This window comes from Euphorbia lathyris, chromosome 2 (assembly GCF_963576675.1).
Source record: "Euphorbia lathyris chromosome 2, ddEupLath1.1, whole genome shotgun sequence".
Taxonomy (NCBI): domain Eukaryota; kingdom Viridiplantae; phylum Streptophyta; class Magnoliopsida; order Malpighiales; family Euphorbiaceae; genus Euphorbia; species Euphorbia lathyris.
This window is the reverse complement of record NC_088911.1, coordinates 40,414,642-40,427,521: the sequence shown is the minus strand read 5'-3', so window position 1 is coordinate 40,427,521 and position 12,880 is coordinate 40,414,642. Positions and strand designations below refer to the sequence as shown.

The 12,880-nt window shown below is 35.6% G+C and overlaps 1 protein-coding gene across 2 annotated transcripts; it reads left to right on the top strand.

Annotated features, from left to right (window-relative positions):
- The first annotated feature begins 1,482 nt into the window (after positions 1 to 1,482).
- Positions 1,483 to 12,302, top strand: LOC136217894 (uncharacterized). 2 transcript variants are annotated; one of them, XM_066004587.1, is made up of 11 exons: positions 1,483 to 1,827; positions 1,925 to 2,047; positions 2,309 to 2,429; positions 3,340 to 3,465; positions 3,583 to 3,692; positions 4,623 to 4,806; positions 5,677 to 5,877; positions 6,759 to 6,992; positions 7,149 to 7,353; positions 7,553 to 7,706; positions 11,716 to 12,302. In XM_066004587.1, exons 1-10 carry the CDS (start codon positions 1,805 to 1,807, stop codon positions 7,645 to 7,647), a joined length of 1,422 nt encoding a protein of 473 aa, XP_065860659.1. In that variant the 5' UTR covers positions 1,483 to 1,804; the 3' UTR covers positions 7,648 to 7,706; positions 11,716 to 12,302. The 2 variants fall into 2 exon arrangements, with proteins under 2 accessions (XP_065860659.1, XP_065860658.1); XM_066004586.1 differs by lacking the exon at positions 11,716 to 12,302 and adding an exon at positions 10,566 to 11,217 and having other exon boundaries at positions 1,484 to 1,827.
- Positions 12,303 to 12,880: the final 578 nt, after the last annotated feature.

The window sequence follows — 12,880 nt, the reverse complement described above, 5'->3', positions numbered from 1 at the left end:
TCACCCCTCCCCGGTTAAAGAGGTCTAGTTAGTTGGTTGGAGGAAGCCCAGGGAAGGGGTTGTCAAGTTGAATACGGATGGCTCCTGCCTTAGTAACGGCAGAATTGCTGCTGGTGGAGTTCTTCGGGATGCTGGTGGCGCCTGGCTGGCTGGGTTTACCCATAACTTAGGTACGGGCTCCTCCTTTACTGCAGAGCTCTGGGGGATCTTATCTGGCATTAAACTCGCCATTCGCATGGGTGTTAAAAGACTTTCGGTGGAGTCTGACAATTTGGAGGCTATCAACAGGATTTCGGATAGACAGGCTGTTTGTCTTAAGAGTCAGAATCTCATTAAAGCCATCTTGAGGCTTCGTCCTGCCTTCGATTCTCTTACCTTCTCCCATATTTATAGGGAGCAAAACCGCGTGGCGGATCGCTTGGCAGCTGCTGGGCATGGGGGATGTTAGGTGTTTCTACCCTTTCCCTTCCTCCTTCTTTTCTGTTACATTCTCTTCTTGAGGATAGGATTGGGGTCAGTCTTCCTAGACTGATCTCGGGTTAGGTTTTTGTTTGTTTGTTTTTTTTTCTTCCCTTCTTACCCAAAAAAATATAGATGAAAATTAATTAGTGATAGAAGTGCAAACTTGTTAATTTTTTATATAATTTAAGAATGAAGGACTAAATAGTTAGTTTTATCAAAACTTAAGAATGTTAAGAGCATCTCCAACATGCTCTTAATTTAGTTCTTAAGTTAAAATTTAAGGATGGAGAGTTAAAAATCATCTCCAACAGTCTCTTAGTGGCTCCTCAAATCACTAAGAGCCTCTTCATCCTCTCTATTAATAGAGAGTATCTCTCCACCTCTTAGTGCCTCTTAACTTTATTTTTTATTAATAATTTATTATTGAGGTATCTCTCTCCTCACACTATTGGTACATATAACAATAAATAATAATCTTAATAATAAAATAATAAATAAGGAGTGAATATAGAGTATTGTTGGAGATGATATATTTTAATCACTCTTAAATCACCAAGAGTCAATTGTTTATATTATTTTTAGAGAGTCCACTAAGAGTCTCTTGAAGATGCTCCATGTGTTTTTAAAAACAGAAAGACTAATTAGTGTAATGCGCACACAAACCCACGTACTAATAAATTATTTACCCTAAATTATAAGCTGAGATCAAACCAGGGCAAAAGAAAGCTGTATTGTCTTAGGATCTACTTGGATGAAGGTTTCACGAGGTTTATTAAAGGGAGGGGAAAGGAAGGGAAGGGAAGGTTTCACAAGGTTTATTAAAGGGAGGGGAGGGGAGGGGAGGGAAGGGAGGGGAGATTATGTAAAGAATCTTGAGATCCCACCAATTGAGTGGGACTAAAATTAAAATTATTTCAAAGTTTTTGAACCTTAATTTAACGCTCATTTGACCTTCCTTTAAACCTAAATTCGTTCCCGTACAAGGTTAGAAAAATAACCCACGTTTAAAATCCTTACCAATCAAAGTTAGAAAATAAGCTCCCTTTAATGAATCTCCTCTGACCCGTCCAAGCAGACCCTTCGTGATCGAGAAAGAGAAGAGGCAAATTCAAAACGCTAGGTTTTGGTGCATAATTGATGGTCTGCAGCTATACAAACTGGAGTCGCTGACGAGGAAGAGACATTGAAATGAATTTGTCACCAATTGGGCATTGAATTTCTCATCTCTTTTCTATTATATCGCTTGGTTTGGGGGAAAACAGATGTTTTCGCTTCTCTCTCTCCCGCTTATCGAAACTCCAGTATTTCCAACTGTAAATTCTGGCATAAGGACACCACCGAAATGAGCATCGAACCTTTCAATCGGTAAAGCCCTCTATAGATAGTTTTGAGCAAGTTTATTTGTGATTTGTTTTCATTTTTCTTGCTTATTATTGCTGTATCAATTGGAGCAATCAATCAGGCTGGTGAAACTTGCGGCTCGGGCGTTTTATGATGACTTTACAACGAAAGGTGATAACCAGCCAAAGATGGGGAGGAGTGACAACAGAGGAATTGCCGTGGTTGTGCTAGACGCTCTCACAAGGTGAACTTTTATCTTTTTTTCTATTTCTGCTGGAAATTAGGGACTAATAAAATTTTCTGTAATTTTATTAGGAAGAGTTATTGAGGGAAAAAAATTATAATGCTAGGTTTTAATCGTTAATGGCATTGTGTATGACATGATTCATTTGAAGTGATTTTTCCTCATTTGTGCATGTTTTCCCTTGTTTGGGATCCGAATATTCAGTATTAATTGGTTAATTATACTGAATATATATATATATATATATATATTATATTGCAGGCGGCAATGGGTTAGAGAAGAAGATTTGGCAAAGGATTTGAAATTGCACTCAAAGCAACTTCGTCGGATCCTGAGGTTTTTTGAAGAAGAAAAACTAGTTACACGAGATCACAGGAAAGAGGTTGGAGTTGTATTTATTACTTGTTTCTTGAATTGATTTATCTTAATTTTTGTTAGTAATCATTAGTTAAAAAAAAAAGGTCCTCCCTTTCAGTCGATTTGTGGGAAGATGCAAATGTCTCTAAAAAAGAGTACTTGTTAATAGGTTAAGCTGAAGGATTAGTCAGTATATATACATATATACTGTTGAAGCTATTGGTTTTTGTTTATCAACTCATTGTAACCTATTCCCATTTTTTCAGAAAGTTGGAGAACAGATTTCACTTCTTTAGTTATAAACTTTGTTCTAAATGAAGAATTCAAGTTGATTTTCCAAATTGCTCTATTTATACTTCAGATTTGGCACTAATAGTAAAAGTGGTTTTCTTCATTTTCCTATTAATTTCGAAAAGGATGCCAAAGTGGAAAAAATGACTACTCCCCAATTGTTCTATTAATTTGGAAAAAAAATGTCAATTTCTCTTTTACTATTTTATCTTTGTATACATATCAATATACCAAATGCAATTTGAGTTGGTTTTAACATTAAAAATCATTTTTTAATCTCCTTTAGTCTCTTAATTCATTAAATAATTGTACTTAACAATTTCCAACCAAAGAAATTGAATTGCTTCTAATATATATATATATATATATATATATATATATATACTAGCACACACCCACACATATCCTTCTTATTTTTCTTTATCAACGATCTGTTATGTGTTTTCTAAATTCTGTTTAAGTTTGTAGATTTCCATAATTTTTTGCAGCAATTGTTTCTATAAGTCCAGATTATTTTAGCTTTTGTATGCTAAATATATTTGCTTCTTCCAAGTTCTCAGTCTTTGACAATTCATGAGTTTGTATGGTCATATTACCTCCTATATTGTTTGTCCATACCTTACCATTTGTTTCTTAATTTGCAGACAGCCAAGGGAGCAAAGATGTATAGTGCTGCTGTTGCTGCCACTGCTGATCAACAGACTACAAGAGAGGGGGAAGAAAAGATAAAGCTACACACACACTCTTATTGTTGTTTGGATTATTCACAGGTTATTGTTGTTGTTACCTTTATTTCACAAATCCTTTATTTTTTTCAAGCTTTATGTTGCTAAATGTTTAGATAGCTTTTACACTTGGTTAAAGAGGCCTACTAATTTTTTTTGTAGATATTTGATGTTGTAAGGTATAGATTGCACCGCATGAGGAAAAAGCTCAAGGACGAATTGGAAAGCAAAAATACTGTTCAAGAGTATATTTGCCCCAACTGTGCAAGAAGGTAAGATTCTTTATTTTGTTTTTGTTCTGTTTTGGCTTTTTTTAGGAGGAGGGAGGGTATGGCTTTAATGGAGCATTTTTTGTAAATGACAGCATGTGCAACAGTAGGGATGGCAAAGTGTAAACACGACTTACATGATTCGAAATCAACATGAAATGAGCGGATTTGGGTTTTGGTTCATAGTATTAGTTTCAAATTCATGTCAAGCTAATAGCGATACTAAAATTCTTGGGTCATATTTTCGGTCCATTTCATCCGACATACATATTTTTTATTTTCCAATGGATTTACATCTTTCATTAATGGAAATTTTACTAATATTCCCTTAAATTTTATTATATTGTTATGATATATTTATGTTAAAACACTAATCTCTTATGTGTATGTTTGAAAAGAAGAAAAAAGTACGTTTCTAAGCTTGATGTTCTTTATTTTCGTATAAGAATGACTGAGAATTTGATGAAGGATATTTATTTTGTTTATTTGCAAGACTATTTTGTATGTCTCATTTGTGTCTCTTTTCGCTTGTATAAAGATTATTGAGCTTTTAGTGAGATTATTTTTTCATTTTAGATTATGTATTTTTCTAGGTTGTGTCAACATAGTCTTGTTAATTGGTTGTGTGAATTGTGTTAGTAGGTTTGAGTCTTGTGAAAACGTTGGGTGTACGCTGGTTTAGCATGTCATGTGTTATTCATTTGGTTAGCTTGTCGTGTCCATATGTATTTTTGGCAGTTAGCTATCTTGTCGTATTTGTGTTGACCTATTTGACACAGACAGAAGTCTACTTAACACAAACACGACATACAGATTGATATCCAGCAATAGTAGAAGCTTATTTTGCCCTTTGACTGATGGATGAAGCTATTAATATTCTTGATGAATTTTATAATATATAGAAGTTCTCTCTTCCTGATTATAAAATATTAGGTACACTGCCTTGGATGCACTACGGTTGATTTCTCTAGTGGATGAATTCTTTCATTGTGAAAATTGTGATGGGGAACTTGTGGCTGAGAGTGACACACTAGCTAAGCAAGAAGGAGGAGATGGAGATGATAATGCAAGGAGACGTCGACGCGAGAAATTAAAGGACATGCTTCAAAAAGTGGAGGTTTGTTGTCCATTATGGCTACATTTTTGTTGAATCACTTTGCTCTCCCTTTAACACGACTAATTATTTGCAAAATCTTGTTTGAATTTCGAAAAATGGTGCACAAGCTCTTTTTCTTTCTTATAGTGTAAATGCTTAAATACTCTCAGATGCACGTTAGAAGTGCAATTAGGAAGCTGATTCTTGTTTTTTTGGTCACCTTCACAAATTTGTGAAGTCTAAGAGGTTACACCCTGTGTTTTCTTAAGCCTAACTTTCTGATCCTGTAGCAGATCCAAATTAAAATAGTATTTTGGTCTTTTTTTTTTTTTTTATCAAGTTCTGTTTTTTCCTTGATAAATAAAGATTCCATAATTTCTTTCTATTTATTTTTTTAATTTAAGATTCCTATTTGGTAAAGTAGTTCACTACTAATTAGGAATTGATTTTAGTATAGAATTAGGATTTAGCAAGTGCAAATAGAACATTAGAAATCAGTTTATGTACTATTTTCATTTTCTTCATTCAAAATTTTAATCTAATTGTTTCTCTAAGTGTAAAGCCAAGTGTTTCTCTTCCTTTAACCTCAACCTCAATAACTCGATATTCTCCTAATTGTTGCGTTGTAATGATAGGGAAGATAAAAAATTATAATATAATTTATTAAGCACCACTGAAAACTTAACTAATATAAAAATCTTGTGTCCTATATGAGATCTTCTCCTGAATCATATCTGCTCCCTCCTGCATGACTTCAGCCCCTGCATTATATCTACTCCTGCTCCACTTCTACTTCAGACTATGTGCAAGCTCTTGCTGATAAGTAGTTGTCTCTTTGTACATATTCTTGTATGCAATTTACTTCTGAATTGACAAACCAAATTTCTGTAGGTACAACTCAAGCCATTAATGGATCAACTTAACAGAGTGAAGGATTTGCCTGCACCTGAATTTGGAGGCCTTCAAGCTTGGGAAGCTCGTGCAAGTGCTGCTGTGCGGGCAAATGGTGATTCTAGCTCCAATGATCCCTCAAAATCTTCTCAAGGGCTAGGGTATGGTGGAACACCCATGCCATTTCTTGGAGAGACGAAGGTAATCAATCCTTTGCATCTTTCATCCTCTTCACCTACCTTTGTTCATACTCTTCTTCTTCTTCTTCTTCAATCCTTTACATCTTCCATCCTCTCCACCTACCTTTATTCATTGTTCCTATATGCCGTACTCTCAACCAAACACAGCCTGAATAGTTGGTTAGGAAGTAGACTAATCTCAAATGCTCAGTAAGAAACTAGTAACAGTTTTTGTGCTGTGATTGGTATATTCTTTTCTCCTGGATATGCGTCTCACTTTCAACAATGAAGTGCCAGGTGATTCAGATATTTGATTATGTTTTGCTTTGTGTGAGAACAGAATTTGATGAAGCTTTAGCTTACCACAGATTTTCTACAGTCAACGATAGATTATTTGTGTCTTGAAACATTAAATAACATGCATTTCCTTAGATTCTTGGATGTTATTGAACCTTTTGATTACTAACTTGTACTGTGGCAAACGTGTTGTCCTTTTATTACTTATTTGTCCCAAGTAGCATTCTCATTCAAGGTTTGCTTCAGTTGCTTCTTATGCACAGCAAGACCCTTAGTGAAAGTTTGCTTGTACTGGTAATGATGTGGTTTAGATTAAAATGCAGTCTTTTGGTGTTGATATGATGAGCTTGTTGTTTTCCCTCTTTCTAACTGTGGCTGGTCTGTGGTGTTTCAAAATCTTTTTGGTTTTCTTTTTCATAAATCTATTTTTCTTTGGCTTTACAATCAGGTTTATCATTAATTGGTTAAAGGAAAATGATTATCATGAACATTCAGACTCTACCATGATTTTGTCCAGTAGTTGGATTTTTGGTTCTGAAATTCAGACTTGGGGCACATTTTGCAATGAACTAAAGCATTTATTATGACTCTGACTGAACTTGCCAGGTTGAAGTTGCCTTTTCCGGTGCTGAAGGCAAGGAAGAGGATGTCAAACCTGATACCACAGCTTCAGCACTTAAAGTTCTGCCACCATGGATGATCAAGCAGGGAATGAACCTGACAAAAGAGCAGCGTGGAGAGGTCAAGCAAGAGTTAAAGATGGATGGAAGTTCAGCTGCACAACAATTCATGGATGAGAAGAAACCCAGCAATGCTCATGATGATAATAAAAATATACAGGTCTAGCTAGTTATTTCTTGCAAGTATTTGCTCTGTTTTGTTGTCATGCAGGCTTCTCTCTTCCCCCCCCACTTGATTATGGTTGTCTTAGGGTCTGCTCTTCAATTTTTCTCCTCATCTTTTTCTTATCCGTTTATTTTGCTCTCTAATTCACAGGATGAGTATGCAAAAGCTTACTATGCTGCTCTGTTCAAAAGACAACAAGAGCTAGAAGAGGCTGCCAAGAAGCCAGAGTTGTCACATGCACCTATCTCCAATGATATTTCTGAATCATCCTCTAATCGTCAAGTGGGCATCAAGTCCAAACGTGAAGAGGATGATGAGGAAGATGATGTTGAATGGGACGAGGCTCCTACTGCCGGTAAGTCTCAATCAATATCATATTATGTAAAGGGACCTTCACTGATCCTGGTGGAGACGAGCTTGAGGTTGTGAATGTTTGTGTTTGCCTACTACATGAGAGACTTAGAAACAAGGCTTGATCTGCTTTTCATTGGATTTGCATATTGCTTTCAAAATAATTTTGCTGGTTTTGATTGTAAAGTTTTATGCCATTTCAGGCCATACAACTGAAAGCTACAGGGTCGACTTGAACATGGAAGCAGCAGAGGCTTCAGGAGACGATGAAGATGATGTTGACTGGGAAGAAGGGTGAATGGCAAACTGCTTAACCAGCATTGCATGGAAATATTGAATACAAACTCAATGTGCGAGGTAACAGAAAAAACTTATTTTAGTATGTTCTTCACTTATAGACATTCATTTCAATTTTGAAGATATTATCCATTTGAGAACTGTTAGAGTATAAGTCGATGTAATTGTTAGAGTATAAGTCAATGTAATTAATGAATAACATGCCTAAGGCTGCTGAAGGGCTGTTGGGGCATGCTTAGGCTGCTAGTAGGGTCAGTATGTCTCCTTGACTATAGGAGTAATATCAGAAGCTACTACTTGTATATATATCTGTGTATTGTTCCCAAGTAAAACATATTCATGTAGGCTCTTAATCTACATGGTATCCCATGGATTTCTCTCTATTTCCATGGTCTGTTACATGGTATTAGAGCCTAAGGTCTAAGGTTTCTGAATTTTTTTTTCTGGGTAGTATTTCCAGAGTTGTGAAGTATTTCCAGAGTTGTGTTTCTGCAAGGATTCAATATTTTCTGGGTAGTATTTCCCAGGGTTCAATATTTTCTGGGTAGTATTTCCCAGGGTTCCATTTCTGTCAAGAGCTTGGGTCTCTTGAATACTCACTATTGGGACATCATTCTATCTCACCACCCCTCTGGTTCATCCTCTCCGCTTCCGATCGTCGTTTCCTCACATTCCGGCCACCCTGTGTCGTCGTCGCGTCGTCGCTGTAAGAAAAGTCCTCCTTACATGGGATCAGAGCCTTGTTTCGGCTTCTCTCTTGAGTTTCTGGATTAAGATTCCAGAATTTGTTTTCTGCCTTGTGAGCAGAATTTGTGGGTTTGTAATTTTGGGCTGTTTCTTTCAGCATTTCTGTCTGCCTTGTGAGCAGAGTCTAATTTCACCTCAACGGATTGTCGTTGTTCCTCTTCTGCTGCCGTCGCCTCTCTGTTTCCGACCTGTATGTCCGGTTAGTTTGCCGGTGAATCTCCTTTTATGCAATTACGTTGCTGGCAGCCTCTTACGGGTTGCTTCGACTGAGTTTTGCTTGTCTGTTTCCTACGAAGTTTGATGTTCCTCTGGCGTCTCTCCTGTTCGATCTGTTCTTCTAGGTTGTATCTCCCGAAATATGTTTTTATATTCCAAAGTATCTTGAGTTTCTTGTTTTGAGTTGTATCTTGAGTTTCTTGTTTTGATTATATTATAAGTATCTATAGCAAGCTGAGCATGATTAAAATCCATGCTTCAGCTTGAGGGGGAGTGTTAGTATAAGTCAATGTAATTGTTAGAGTATAAGTCAATGTAATTAATGAATAACATGCCTAAGGCTGCTGAAGGGCTGTTGGGGCATGCTTAGGCTGCTAGTAGGGTCCGTATGTCTTCTTGACTATAGGAGTAATATCAGAAGCTACTACTTGTATATATATCTGTGTATTGTTCCCAAGTAAAATATATCAATGTAGCATCTTACTCTACATGGTATCCCATGGATTTCTCTGTATTTTCATGGTCTGTTACAAGAACTATTGGTACTGCATTGTGTTCAGTAAATCTCCTTTTGATATACTAGCTTTTTCCACCTGTGGATTCCTAAACGAAATCACAGTTCTTAGTGTTACAAAATATGTCAATGTAATTAATGAATAACATGCCTAAAGCTGTTGAAGGGCTGTTGGGGCATGCTTAGGCTGCTGGTAGGGTCAATATGTCTCCTTGATTGTAGGAGTAATATCAGGAGCTACTACTTGATTATATATATCTGTATATTGCTCCCAAGTAAAATATAGGCATTACATTACACCCATTTTGGTCCCCACACTAAAGCTTCAAAATCAATTAAAACCCTAAACTATCAAAATCATCAATTAGGTCCCTAAACTAAGCAAAAATCATCAATTGAGCCATCATCCTATCCTAAAATCAGAAACTGTGAATATATAATCTCTGTGTTGGTTCAAAATGAGTTTGGTGAAGAGGGTCTGAAACTGTTCAATCGAATGATATTTGACGAGGCCTCAATTGATGATTTTTGTTTAAAATAGGGACTCGATTGATGATTTTTTGTTAGTTCAGGGACCTGATTGATGATTTTTATAGTTTAAGGTCTTAATTGACTTTGAAACCTTAGTTTAGGGAGCCAAATGCTATTATGCCTAAAATATATAAATGTAGTCTTTTAATCTACATGGTATCCCATGTATTCCTAGTGTATTACATGGTCTATAACACTTAGCAATGTAAAGTTTACTTGTTAAAAACAAAATAACCATAGGAAAACACATAAAATTTGGTTTAATGTTATTTCTTAGTGCAATTGTATTCCTTTAGAGTTGCAATATGATTAGTATTGAATGCACTTATGAGTTAGAGAAAGGATGATAAAATATGTACAGGGCTGGGTTTACTTTAATGTTAGAATAGTTGTGGGGTTCGAATTATAGTTCTAGTATCAGAAATATTATAAATGGTCATGTGCTTTTTTTATCCTTTCAGTAGTCTAGATTTAATATTATTTTCCTATGAGCTAACAATCAAAAGAACCTTACACATTCATCTGATTTTTTTTTTTCCTTACAATGTTATTGAATTCTTTTATATTTGTCAATTTTTTTCTAGCCTATTGCATTGATATAGTTTTGATGAATCAAATGAACTCTGATTGAAATGCCTGTGAAATCTACTAAACTATGGAAGTTCATTATAAAGAAATTTGGATAAAAAAATCAAGATGTGGATATTTTGACTTTCTGGGCATAAAACAAGCCGACCTTTGTTTCGGTTTTTGTGAATCAATGCAGCTGCCAAGATTTATATGTACATTTCAAGTTGGCATGCTTTAGTTTTATGGTTCAATCTTCGAGTTGCACGACAATTGAGCATTGTATATGATATTTAACATGGTGCAGTAGTGATCACTTATCCTAGAATGCTATTTTCTATCAGGTTTCAGCCTTAAGCAAGAGGCAAAAGATGGCTGCGAACTGTAAAACGAGTTGGTTGTGAGGAGTAAAGTGATATTAGTGTCTTGAAAATATAGTAAAAATCTTCACATGCAAATATTTACTGTGAATTGTTCCTTAAATACACAAAAACAGTATTTTTGAAACTCAAAACAATGTTATGAACAAGTGGAAGATAAGGTTGAGTTGAGTGATGGCACGAAATCGGGTGCAAAGTGGCAGCATAGCATGATTTATAAAGTAAAGAATCCTTGTGGTTAGGGAGACTAAATTTTGGTTATGCGGAGTGATAAGGCGGTGGTGTTTGAAACCTTTTTTATTTGTAGTCAGAGGTAAAACTGGAGTCGAGTAGTAAAGGAGACTTTTTCTTTGTTGAGTAAAGTAGGTATTTTTAGATTTTATTTTTATGATGTAAAAGAGAAGTTGTTGTAGATGCAGTTTTTAGTTTGTTAAATTATTTAAAAGAAAACATGGTGGATGGATTAAGGATTAAGATGGGTTCTCAATTCATACCCGCTTCAAATGTAACTGAAATGTTCCAAAGAGCAAAGTAAATAGTAGTGCAGTTCTAGTTGCTAATTGTTGTACTAAATATAACATACTGGTTAAGTATGCTGAACGAGACTTCGAAGTTATTTTAAGTTCATGTTTTATTAGTAGAATCAATTTGCAAGTCAAAAATATTTGCCAATAATTTTGTTGTACTAAATATAACATACTGTTTATGCATGATGAACGGGACTTGAAGTTATTTTAAGGTAATGTTTATTAGTAGAATCAATTTGCAAGTCAAAAATATTTGCCAATAATTACAAATGGATCACAAAAAAGAAATTAAAAAAAAAACTGTAAAAAAAGAAAAGAAATAAAATACAAAGTTAATAGAGCCTATTAGATAGTATAAGTTTATTTTCGGGGTACCTACATAAAAAGGTATGAGATAGGTACGTGATCAATATAGGTATGAGAATACTCCACGGTACCCATTATCCGCAGTATATTTGCCCATTTATTTTTAGTGTATTTGAATTCTTTGATAATTGGAGTGATTTAGGATTTAGAATTTGAAATATTTGTAAATGAATTATTTATAGATGGATTATTAAATTTATTCTTTGTTTCAACGATTGCAGGTAAGAGTTTTGGATTTATGGTACCCGAGTTTTGGATTTATGGTACCCGCGGATATCCTATCCGTTGTCATTCTAATCCCTTTCTAAAACAATACTTAGCTTTCAAAACAATACTCCGCACAGAACCAAAACCCCTCAAGCTTAGGTTTTCAAACCAAAACTCCTTTGACACTCATTCCGAAAAGAGAAGTGGTGAACTTGCTACTTCCACCATTTTGGTTAAACTTCATCCAATGCTTTCCACGTGGAAGGTGTCTGCATTGACTTTGATGAAGCTCCTATGCATTTTACAATTGAAAACTCAAAAGTCCATTTTCCACCTCGGAAAGCTATGGAAATTTGGAAGAACCTTTAAAGGGAGTGAAAGCACAATCTACTATTATGGATCATATACCTGTGAAGAAATTATACATGTCGTTTATCAATTATTATCTGCGTTTTGGTATTTTGTATTTCCTTTAATAGTTGTGACGTGTCTTTCCCAGTACAATTGTTGCGTTGTTTTCGTTGTACAACGTTCATATATGCTGTACCAAGCCATTTTTGGCAGTTATGAATGAATTTATCAGAATTTCTCTCACCTCTTAGTTTCTTCTTCTTCTCTCTAAATTTCTACTAATAACATTTGGTATCAGAGCAGTCGCTCCTTCTTCAATTCAATCACGCCATATCCAATCTTCACCATGATTGAAACGCGTGCGCAAGAACTTAAAAAGATGGAAGATAGTCTCAAAACCATGGTCAAGGGGATGCTAGCTGAGAATAACAAGAAACAAGAGCAGGTTTTCTCTGAACTCATCACCAAGCAGCAGAGCACCATGCTTGACGAGCTTCATGGATTAATCTCTAATTTGAATATCTCCAGACCAAATCCTCGCCCAAATGAGACCGTCAATCTTAACAACTCAAACCCGAAGAATCAACCGTATCAATTAGCCACTCGTTTCACCAAGGTTGAATTCCCAAAGTTTGATGGTACATATTTGGAGGGATGGCTCTTCCGCTGCGAGAGGTTCTTCCAAATTAATCTCACCCCACAAGATTCCCAGGTGAAATTAGTTTCCTTTCATTTAACTGACCGTGCCCTTGAATGGCACCAGTCTTATCTCAAAAACAGGGAAAAAAAATAGAAGATCTCCAATGGGAAGAGTATGTAGCTGCCATT